This window comes from Hemitrygon akajei, chromosome 2, assembly GCF_048418815.1.
Source record: "Hemitrygon akajei chromosome 2, sHemAka1.3, whole genome shotgun sequence".
Taxonomy (NCBI): domain Eukaryota; kingdom Metazoa; phylum Chordata; class Chondrichthyes; order Myliobatiformes; family Dasyatidae; genus Hemitrygon; species Hemitrygon akajei.
The window spans coordinates 62012990-62025199 of NC_133125.1; the positions used below are offsets into that span (position 1 = coordinate 62012990).

The following is a 12210-nucleotide window of genomic DNA, read 5'->3' on the forward strand; positions in this document are numbered from 1 at the left end:
TATCAGAACTTTGATTGCCTGACTTGTAAACAGCAATCTCTGAACTCCAGAATGTAATCCTCTTCTTAACAGAAGTTCTAAGTTCACATATTGTTCTATGTTTTTTCATTAAATTTTATTCACACTTTTTACTTTAGAACTATTGATCACAGACCAGTCAAATTTTGGAAATGATCATTAATTTGTCACAGTAGCTAATCAGGTTTACTCTGCTTTCCTTTGGTAAGGGTAACATGATCAAATAACATAATTAATAGTCATATGTTGCCTCCTGCACAATATACATAAAAATTATGCTGCTTCTTAATCTGCACATCCATATTCACCATCTTTCCTTGTCATTGGCTTCTATTGAATTGTGGTACAACGAAGCTATTAAGAACTCAGCCTATGGATAAATAGAGTCAGAATCATGCCACATAGAATAGGCTTAATCACATCCATGGTGAACATTTGCTCAACTACACTAATTTTGCCCTCCTAGACTTTCTTTTAAATCCTGCCCAAGCATATCTTTTCTTTACCAACTGCAGCTTTCTAATTTGGATAGCTTGTTAGTAGTACCTTTTCCAGCACTGATTAAGGTTTTGGTATAGCATTTACTAGTAAAGTAAAGTTTAGGTTAAATTGAAGTAATTCTTGCACACACTACATTACAGCCTTTGACTGGCTGATTAAGCATTGAAAAGTATTTATTTTTCTGCAGTACTTGGACTGTCTTTGGGCACAAATTCAGAAGTTGAAAAAGGATCGTTGGCAGGAGAAACATATCTTGAGACCATATTTGGCTTTTGACAGCGTACTCTGTGAAGCCTTGCAGCACAACCTGCCGCCTTTTACTCCACCTCCTCACACAAAAGACTCTGTATACCCTGTTCCACAAGTCATTTTCAGAATGTTCGACTACACAGATGCCCCTGAGGTATGTAGCAGCTTATTTTTGCACAGTTGTTGGTCGCTAGTACATGAACTACAGTTAGAATCATTTGCTGAATAGTGGCAGATTCTTAATATGACTGTACTTCTGTGCAGTGCCTGAAATGCTTTTCAGCATTAAAATTGTGATACAGATGCAAGTTGTTGGTTATGTAAATACTGGGGTAAACACAGAATATTAATGATTTCAAAATTTAATGCATGATCAACTGCTAAAAATTAAGTTGAATAAATGAATATTTATGCCCAGATTTTACAGTCGTAACTCAGATATTCACAGTAACTAGATTGCAAATGTACTTCAGTCTGGAAAGCCTGAAGTTGCTGTTAGTGATACAGACATTCTCAATGGGTTGTGCTGTTGCAGCCTTCACGTTTGAGAAAATTTAACCAATATACGCAATAATCCCCCTGAAAAATACTCTGAACTCTTATGTTGTGTGAGATTTAAGAGTTTATAATGGCATATTAAGCAACAATTATTTCTTAACCAGTTACTGGGCCCTAAGCAATTATGTAAATATCTTGTCATTCCCTTAAATAAATATTTCAAAATATGGATTTTAAAATAAAAAAGTATTTCAGTTGCTACTTTAATCACATGTTACATATTTCTTACATTAGAACAGTGACTACACTTCAAACGTACATCATTGGCTGTAAAACGATTTGGGACGTTATGAAAGAGACATGAAAGATGCTATATAAATGCAAGTCTTTCTTTCTTTTACGTGTATGTTCCAATTTTTTTTATTTAGCAATTTGTATGATGCTTAAAAAGTTAATTAAAAACTGTGCTTTATGCTATCCGTGAGAAATCTTTAATGTGATTGGCTGTGTAGCCAGCTTAATAACATCACAATTGCAGGATATCAGAGGTTCATTTGAATTAATGCTTAACAACAAAAGGCAGCTAAATTTTCAGGGCAGCTTTTTCTGAAGTTCAGCATTGATTCACTGCTGACTGCAAATTCTTGGCCTTTGTTCGTGTATGTGCATCACTTATTTAATTTGTTTAATGTAGGATGGTGATAATTGTTCAGATATTTTAATGGTTAAATCATTTGTTAATTTGTGAAACCTAATAGGCTGACATCTTTAGAATCAAACATGGATCACTTGCATAATAGACATTTTGAACGAAAGTAATAAAGCACGTTGCCATAACTCCTGGGATATTGTGGAGATGGAAATGAGCTCTCCCCCTTGAGTTCTGTCAGATGTGCTACTAAGTTACTGGATTGTACATATTAAAGATCACAACAACTTTTGACACTTTGTTGCCAGTGGAATGGACCATTACATATCTTCTTCAGATGTTGTAAATGCTGAGCAATACACAAAATACTAAAGGAATACAGCAGGCCAGGCAGCATTTAGGGAGGTATCATCAGTCAATGTCTTTGGATGATACCTTTCATCAGATCTGGAAAGGGAGTGGCAGAAGCCAGAATAAGGTGTGGGGTGAGGGAGGGGTACAAGCTGGCAGGTGATAGGTGAGACCAGGTGAGGGGGAAGGGGGGGAATGTGGCAAGAAACTGGGAAGTGATAAGTGAAAGAGCTAAAGGACTGAAGAAGAAGGAATCTATTAGAAGAGGACTGGACCATGGAATGAAAGGAAAGAGGAGTAGAAGGATTTGATAAGCAGGAAGAAGAGCAGAAGAGCTGAGAGGTTAACCAAAATAGGAATGGAAAAAGAGTGGGGGGGGGGGGGGGGTTGTAGTAATTACCAGAGTTCAGAGTAATCAACGTTCGTGCCGTCAAGTTGGGGGATATCCAGATGGAATATAGGGTATTGCTTCTCCAACCTGTTTGTGATTGTCTCTTGCACTCACCTACCTGCCTCTTGATAGTTCACAATGTATTTTAGGAATATTACTTTATCTCCGTAAAACATCTCCTTTGAAATAAAGGTTTTCCTGTTATAAACAGAGCCAGTGTCATAGATAATGCCTGGGCACAATGAAGGGAAATTTAGTTGGAGCAAAGAATGTCGTGGGTACTGACTTGATTGTTGTTTCACAATTTAAAGACCTATTTGGATATTTTCTATTTATCATTAGGGGAACAAATTTGTTTTCAACATTTTTGTGTTTGTTAGTTCTGTGATGTAGTGCAAACAACAGTTCTGTCTTCATTCTATGTCAAGTCTGCCTATCCTGAAGATAGTCTTTGGTTCAGGAGTGAAACAGAAAGTCTTTGCTAATTATTTTCTAACTTTCAGTGACCCAAAAGCCTCACTGACATTTGCCTTCTAGCCTTCTATGAAGAATGGCTAAGAGGCTGATGTATGAGAGAGGAATGAAAATTTCTTAGCAATACTCTGACCCAGAAATTCAGTCTAAATATAAATGGTGTATCAGCAAGAGTGTTTTTAAGTGCTTTATTGTTTTTTTTTTAAATACACGGTTACAACAACAACTTGCATTTATATCATGTTTTTAATGTAGTAAATGTCACATAGGTACTTCACAGAATTGTACTTTGGAAAACTAGATAGAACCAAACACATAAGAAGGTTAACTAAAGGTTTGGTCATAGAGAGGTATGCTTGAAGGAGAGAAATCTGGGGGGAGAGAGAGAGAATTCTAGAGGTTCATCTATAAAAAGAATCATACAGCATGATAAAAATTACAGCAATTTTGTGGGAGTTGTGCAGGAGTTCAGAACAGAAAGTTCTTGGAGGGTTAGAGAATTACAGGAGGAGGCCTGATAGTACAGGAGGACTGAGGCATACAAGGGACATTAAGTATTAAACTTTAAACTGGGACAATGGTGAAGTGGGAGCTGATGTTGATTAGTGAGCATGTGAGATAATGTGCACAATGTAGGCAGTGGTAATATGACAACTGATGTGTAATTGTTGGTCAGGATATTTTATCACAGCAGGCAGTTTACTTGTTATTATTTTAACATTGCCTAAGACTAGATACATATTCTCAATTTATCTATTGTTACTTAAACTGAATAGTAACATGTTCCTTTGGGTGTGCAACCACCATAAATTGTCTTATCTGCTAATGATGCACTCTTCTTGGCCTTCACCCCACTCAAACATTCTTTTATCTCTTTATCCCTTTTCTTAGTTTTTTTAAACTAGTTTTGGATACATGAAGTATTATGGTTTGCTAATCAGCTCAGTTATTTGGATTGTTTCCATCATTGAAACAGATTTGTTTTGAAACCTTTATTGATAGTTAATCTTTGGCAATCTAGGAGATGCTCAGATCTTGAACTGCAGTTTTGTTAGACTTCAGTTGCCTGAGTTAATTGTTCCGAGCATGATATTTTGCTTGAAGTTCAGTTGCATTTAATTTATATGGTTACCTGTATACTGTCAAAAATGGCTAAATTGAGAATACCAGCTTTAAAAAAAATCAAATTTTTATTGTAATCTCTTGCTTTTAGGGTCCAGTCATGCCTGGCAGCCACTCTGTTGAGAGATTTGTAATTGAGGAGAATCTCCGTTGTATTATCAAATCTCATTGGAGAGAAAGAAAAACATGGTAAAATTTGAACATCTTTTTAAATTCCTGTAGTAACTTTTTTTATTGTTGAGGAGAATGTCTGATAATGGTAAAACTCCATTAATCTGACACTCGGGATTTGTGTAGCGCTGGGACTGGCAGTTTTTCTAGACCATTAGACGTCATTCTAATTGAGACTCCAGCACAACTTTAATTTACTTTAGATGTTACACTCTAGTATATTTTTCAACAAATTTGGTGAGTTTTGAGGGAGCGTGGTGGGGAAGTGACCATGGTCTGTTGCTGAACCACTTGGATTTCTAAACGTCTTAATTGATTATTGGAGTTTTGCTGTGCTTTAATGCTGTATTAAATATTAATATGCAATATTAAAAAAACTAAAGAAAAATGGAAAGAAAAGTTAAAACATTGGTGTAGTCAGCAATATGCATAGCACCAATTAATGGGGTAATTATTGATGGTGGTGCTAAAGTTATTGTAAGTTAGTTTTTCAGTATCTAGTAATTGATTTTGCCAGTAAAAATATGGATTAGATTTAATGAGACAGATTTGAACATTGCACAAGAAGATAATCTATTTTCTGGGTGACTTGGGAATTTTTATTTCAGTAGTTTAATTTATTGTGCCTGATGTTTTTTCACTGACAGTGCTGCACAGTTGCTTAGTTATCCAGGAAAAAACAAAATTCCTCTGAATTACCATATAGTAGAGGTATGTACCTTTTATAATGGAACTTGGTGACTTGATTTTTATTTACCAGAAATTTTGCTTATCTAATGAAGAAACTGAAGAAAAGCTAGATCAAATTATAAAATTCTCCGGACACTGGTATTTTGTATAGTTTATAAAATCTTGGATTGTATAAAGATTTGTTTTATTAAAGTGTGAATATAAGTTTAACTTGTATTGAAAATAAGAGAGCAGAAGTGAATGCTTGTTTAGACTGAAAGAAGGCAAGCAGTGGGAATGGCTTTCAAAGCACCTCATTTTCTGATGTGGTTTGAAGTCCAGGTCAATTATACAGAGCATTATTTTGTTATTAGCATAAACTAGGAAATACAGTTTCATAATGAACAAAATTGTAATAAACCTGTGGACGTGGACTGATGATATAGGCAGATGTGTTGGCATTCAAAATTTAATGCAGACCAGTGTGAGGTGATGTGTTTTGATAAAAAGGGCAAGGTGAAGCAATATAAATTATACAATTTTAAATTGACTTTTGGGAGTAGTCACGCTGACAGGACAAATCAGGAAGCTCTTTCTTTCAAAAAAAATTGTATGATCGTTTGGCTTAATGGCAAAGAAGCTGAGCTTATTAGTAATTGGGAGTATTATTAAACTCTATCCTCCAAACAGTCCCCATAATCTTATTACTAGTAATAGTATTAAGATTATGGGGAGGATGCAGAAGAGATTTATTGGAAAGATTTGAGGATAAGAGTTCAATTATGCAGAGGAGTTTGGAGTAAAAAAGGTTTAAGAGGCAAGTTAATGTTCAGATTTATAGAAGGTTATGATGGGGATCTAATACACAGCAAAAATTTGGTGTCCTTTACAAGTACAAAGTAATTAGCAAGAGACCCAGAGATAATACCAAAATTTTATTTACTTCATTTGTTACCTTACATGTTTATTAGCTTCACTATCAATGAAGTATGACTGGTATCTACTTTTTGCAATCTAATGCAATTACTCACCCAGATTCCTCATGACTTCTTCCAGAAAGTCAAGGGTAGCACATGCATTGAAATTTCACTCAAGTTATCCTGCAAGTCACACACCATTCAATAAATAGAGAGGTATATTACCATTCCCTCTTTTTATCACTTGGTCTAAATCCTGAGACACAGTAATACCATGGGTACAACATCACCAAATAATTAGAGGTTTACAAAAGTGGCTTATAAACACCGTCTCGAAAACATGTATGCTACATGAATGAGAAGTCATAATCTGCTGAAATGCTATATGTCCTATAGCCTTTAATAAAAAGGAAAAAAGGAATGATAAAAAAGAGATGCTTAGAGGTAAACAACAATAAAAGTAGATAATTTCAGAGTATATGGTTCAAGTTCAATGTGCATGTGAGCAAATCAAAAAAAGGGAACTTGACATTTTGGCATTTTGTTTCACATTTCTGCACTTGTTTTAGCTAAAGTTTGGAGGTTTTAGGATGCTCATTAAAGTATGTTCGTTATTGTACTATAAACATGTTAATGTACTAGTATTTCTGTTTGCCTCCAGTAACCTATAAGAAGTGCTTTGTAATAATGCCAATTGTTTCATAGGTTGTCTTTGGAGAACTTTTCCGGTTGCCCCAACCCCCTCATATTGAAGTCATGTATACAACATTATTGATTGAACTCTGCAAACTGCAGCCTGGCTCTTTGCCACAAGTTGTATCCTTTTAGAAATGTTCCATTAAGGTGATCTCCGTGGTAAAAAGTAAGGAGATAGCGTAAAAGAAACTCTGAATGTTATGTGGTATAATAATTTTCATAATCATATATAACTTTCTTCGTCCAAATGTCGATTGTGTATTCCTCTTTATAGATGCTGCCTGACCCTCTGAGTCTTACAGCATTTTGTGTGTGTTTCTTTGTTTTTGCACTTATTCTCAATTTTCTTGCAACAAAAGCCCTTAGTTACTACATACCTCCTTGTTAGGAAGTCATTGCAAGAGAAAATCTAATGTTGACATTTGAGTTCTCTAGATAATTGATTTGAGAAGAATAGTTCATACTTATATTTTATATATTTGTCTTTACTGTATATGTGCAACACGTGAATATGTAGACTCTATTGAAGCGCACCTTAAATAATTTGAAGTTGAATCTTGGCTGTCTTATCCAACAACTATAGTGTAAGTTGTTTGAGATTCTGTTTTTAATAATTTCTAGTATTATGCCTTTTGGATTCATGCACTTCAAATTAGGGGCTATGAAGCAAACTCAAGATATTTTTAAAGTATTGTAAGTTGCGTTTTAGTGGACTTGATATGCTATTGAGATTTTGTTTTGCTCTTCAGAAATTGGTAACTGTTAACATCCTTCCTTTTATTTTCAAAGCAACATTTCATGGCATATTTTACTTAACTAATCAATCAGCTTGCACAAGCCACTGAGATGTTATACATGCGGATTGATGCAATGAATACAATTTGCGTGGACAGGTGACTTTGCATTGTTTTAAAAGTAGCTTTGTATGGTATAAATATTCTTGCTTTAAATTTTAGAATTTTAATATAAATGTGATCTAGGACAAGATTGAAGAGTAGTTAGTGAGAATATCATAGTACAGAATTATCACAATTAATATTTTCTCCCATTTGGCATAATTGCTTTACAGAGATAAGATTACTTTCTCCATCTGTCCCCCCCCACCCCTCTGCCTCCCCCTGCTCCTCTGTCTTCCCTGCCTCCCTCCACCCCTCCTTCAAGGAATTATTTAGATGTGCAATGGTAAATGCCAACTCTGTGATCTGTTGTAGTCCACACTTGGAGTTTCTTAATTACAACTGCATCTTCTGTGTTGGGTTGACTGTTCTGGTACTAGTCTTAGTGGGTTAGTGGGTCTTGGGTACGCTTGGGTTAAAGAGAAATAAATTACGTATGATTCTTTAGTAGTTCAGTAGAATTAAAGTTCTATGTGAAGTTTGAGATAGCCTGTCGATGAATAACTATTGGGCTTTCACAATAAAAATACCCATTTCTGCCAATGTGGATGGACCCATAACTGGATTGCTGAATTAATTCTTAGCAGACCAGAGAAATTTAAAATCAACCTTGCAATATTAAGAGCCTGGATTCAATGACTGCCTTCTCCCTAACAAAGTGGTTGTGTTTGTGACATTTCAAAGCTTGAATAGTCTGTGCAGAGAGTGATCAGAAATCAGCATTATTCTATGCAAGTTTAAGTCATTTCAACTCAGAGTGAAATTCTCTAGGTAGAAAATGTTTCTTCCACCCTCCACCTTCCTGTTTCTGCTCAATCCCCCACCTCACTGACTTGATGTTGTTAAATTGATTCCTCCAAATTTTATATTTCTTGCATTTTCAGATTTATCAACTGGTTTTCTCATCATTTAAGTAATTTTCAATTCAGATGGAGTTGGGATGACTGGTAAGGTATTGTTTATTTTGAATTACAAACATGAATTTGGAGTCTGTTTAAATTAGCCCTCAATTAGAACTATAATTTGAATCCTTTGCATATTTTAACTTGCTGTAAAAGGGCAACATAAGTGAGCTAGTCAAAGCAATTGGTGCGGGAGGGTAGAGGCAGGTATGATTGTATTGCTCTGACATCTCAGGCCTTTTCATATTGGTTAGAGGAATAGGAGCTAGCGATCTGTAGTAAACCATTGCTGAACAGTTCTTCTGCACCACCAAGTGGCAGATCAGCAAATGACAGAATCTGCAATTTTGATTATCTGCTTGGGAATTTTCCTGCAGTTTAGGCATACTTCGAGTGAGCTTCATTTGAAATAATCAATGCTCCCTTCTCTAGTGAGAAGAAGGGAAACTATATATCCAAAATTGGTGGTTCAGTTCCTTTGCAGACCAGTGGCAATGGTATTGATTAAAGGTGGCAGGGGTTAGAGGACAGAATTTTATTTATTCCAGCATTTGAATACTGCAGCCATGAATACAGTCACAAGGTAAACATTAATGGTTTAAAGACAAAGCTCACTACTAAAACCTGGTCAGCTGTACCAGTGGCTGTAACTCTTTATGTAGTACATGGTAATGTTGCTTTGCATTTGATGTGCATCATCACTATTTGTGAATTTTCATTGACATGGTTAATAACAACACTTTATGCATAAAAAGCATGCAATATGATATTATTTTACATAAAGGAAATACAAATAAGATTGCACAACCTAAATGTGGGTTACAATGTATAAATGGACAAATCTTTATAAAATGTTGTAACAGTGCCATACCCCAGTTTTGGAAAAGCAAACATCAGCCTTGTGAGAAAAACCTGTAATTTTTTTTGTCTAAGTGAGTAGTGTATCAAAAGAGAAACTTAAATCTTGTCTAGTGTCTGGGTTTAAACAGGTACTCTATAGAATGTGAGTTCCTGCAATTTTGGGTGTTGTGCTCTGAGGCTCTGGGATATGGGTTCACGTATCTCTTGGAAATTTATCATGCCAGTATAGAATCTGGGTTTCTGTTTCTGAATAATGTATTGATTCAGTTAAGGACACAAATTCATTTGTCTCTGGATCTATATTCCTATATATCTGTGTTAGATGATACGGCAGTTAAAGATGAGAGTTCCCATGTCCCTTGCAAATGTGCTGTTACATTGCAGGACAAGTGTTCTGGGGTTGGTGGTATATCAAAGTTCCATCATGTTTGGGTGCTGTATGCGATGGCAATGCGTAGCAGTTTCAACATGTCTCTGTGTATAGCTCTATGATATTTATTATTTATGTATGTGACCATGAATTAGCTACTAGAATTGTGTGCTGAGACTGCATTCTGGCATTGAAATTTGGTGTTTTTTTTTAATCAGTGGCGTCCTTATCTGTGGACATGCTGAGCAACTTCGAAGAATGGTTTTTCAGGCCATGTTGACACTGTTCAGTCAGAAATTTTATTCGCAGACATTGAAATTAATTATTTGTTGAAGGAATTAAGATTTCTGAATAAGCAAGTGGGGTAGATCAAAGCTTGGAGGAACAGGAAGGAGTTTTCTACAATAATGGATCATTGGACATCACATGCACACTTCTGAGTCTGAAGTTGTTTGCAATATTGATACTGGCGTTGATAAACTGTGTTGGTATTGTGGCAATACACTAAGCCTTTGGGCACACATGCCAGTGACTGTAATGTACAGTGTGATTATGATTTTTACTGAGGTTCATTTTATTAGAGTTTAAGGGACTGCATGTTTTCTCATAAGCATTCCAATAGATAGGCAGGCCATGCAATAAGTGCATATTTCTGTACTTTATCTTTTGTTGCATAAATAATGAGTTTTTTCTGTACTGCAAACACACATTCACATATCCTCTCCCTGCCAATGTGCTCCTTTACTAACATGTCAATGTGAAACTCTTCCACCAATTGTCCCCATGTGTCTTCCCATTCTCCCCAACCCCACCAAAATGCTTACACACCCTCTTCTCTCAATATGCCAGGTCTGACTGCCTGGCTCTGGATCCTGACAAAGCCAAACCGAAGTTTTTGCGTGAAGTGTTGGAGAAAAGTATGAGGTAAGTAAACTTTGGTTTATGATCCCTGCTGCTATTTTTGTATGGTGGATGTTGTTTTTGTCAAAAATGGCAATGCCCAATTTACCATAAAAGGAATTGGATTGTCCAAATGTTTGTTTTGTGCCTTGCATCACAAAGTTTGAAAATAAAAATGTTAATTCTCATCTGAGAAAATGGAAGTTATACTTTTCAAGGAGACTTTAAAGATATTCTTGAATCTTTCTCTATCTTCTTGCAATGACCAACTGGGAATTTGGGTCTTGGCGTGTAAACACCATGGTGTATTAACTGGAGCTGGATGAATGTAAATAGAACCCCAGTGCTAGAGGGTATGGTTCAGCTGAAAATGCAGACTTCACTTTCATGCTAGTGGATTAGGAAGAGTTTGTTGCTGGAGCAGCTTTGTCAGTGCCTCTCGGTGCTTTAAGGTGTGGGTAGTCCATGTCTCAGAGGCAAACAGGAAGGTCTGGAGCACTACAGGGTTTAGGTTATTGATTTTCAAATATTCTCTTACTATTTTGCCAGAAGGCTGTACTAGATTAGTGAATGTGATGATGAATTCTTTCATTAATATCCACCTTCACTCTGAGTGAACTCCTGAGAGAGGAAGTGGCCTATGTTTTGTAGGATCTCATCATAGATTTTTCTTGCCAAGGGCTGATTTGTACATTTGGGCATATTGGAAGGGGAGCTTTGATTTGTAGATATTCAGTGCTAGACCGATTTGCTTGTCTGTTTCATTTAATTAATGGAGAATCACTTGGAGGTGAGCTTCCAAACATGTTGTCTATGTACTCCAGATACTGACTGAAGGCAGATGACCCATTTATCCTATAGAATGGCTCCATTTGAGCAGAATATTTGTCGGAAATGAGATGTAGTGTTGCAGCAAGAATAAAGTTAGGGTGATAACACAGCCCTGCTTGATGCCAGTCTGTATTGTGCCTGTATGGACTCATTGTTTAAACTCGCAGGTTACAAGCCAACATTTAAAGATTCAAATTACATTTATTATCGAAGAATGTATAAGTATACAATCTTGAGATTTGTCTGCTTATAGGCAGCCACAAAGCAAGAAACCTGAAAGAATCCAATTAAAAAATAAAGACTAAACCCCGATGCATAGAGAAAGAGAAAAAAATCCACAAATCATGCCAACAATAGAAGTGAACAGCAGCATTCCAAACCAATTTGACTCCCCAGGGTAGGCCCAAAGCCTCAGTATCAGTTCATCATGTTAGCGGGACAGATCACCGTGAAGCTCGGCAGTCAGTGCAGTCTCAGTGTCACGGAGAGAGAAGTGAATTTTGTGGAAGAATGAGTGAAACTTCCGAACCTGACACCCTGCCTTTCAGTCTGTCTGGAAGTATCTGACATGAAGCATTTAGACAAATTTCCAAAAGCAGACAAATTTGGATGGATACTTCACAGTTCCTATTGATTGACAAAGTCCAAGATATTTGTGAGGGTGGGGAAGAGCTTACATGGGAACTGCTCTTTGCTTTAGTTTTGTGGGAAAGATCAAATTCATTGTGCCACTAGATAGATTGA

The 12210-nt window shown here is 36.2% G+C and overlaps 1 protein-coding gene across 3 annotated transcripts in view; it reads left to right on the top strand.

Annotated features, from left to right (window-relative positions):
• Positions 1-12210, top strand: part of LOC140742100 (nuclear cap-binding protein subunit 1-like) — a 59404-nt gene that overhangs the window by 14895 nt on the left and 32299 nt on the right. The window contains exons 8-14 of one of the 3 annotated variants that reach the window (XM_073072921.1): positions 707-922; positions 4345-4442; positions 5072-5135; positions 6716-6826; positions 7535-7599; positions 8487-8549; positions 10585-10659. In XM_073072921.1, coding sequence (XP_072929022.1) covers positions 707-922; positions 4345-4442; positions 5072-5135; positions 6716-6826; positions 7535-7599; positions 8487-8549; positions 10585-10659 — 692 coding nt within the window. Of the gene's footprint in view, positions 1-706; positions 923-1560; positions 1670-4344; positions 4443-5071; positions 5136-6715; positions 6827-7534; positions 7600-8486; positions 8550-10584; positions 10660-12210 lie in introns of those variants that run through there. The other 2 variants (XM_073072928.1, XM_073072931.1) reach the window with 2 other exon arrangements.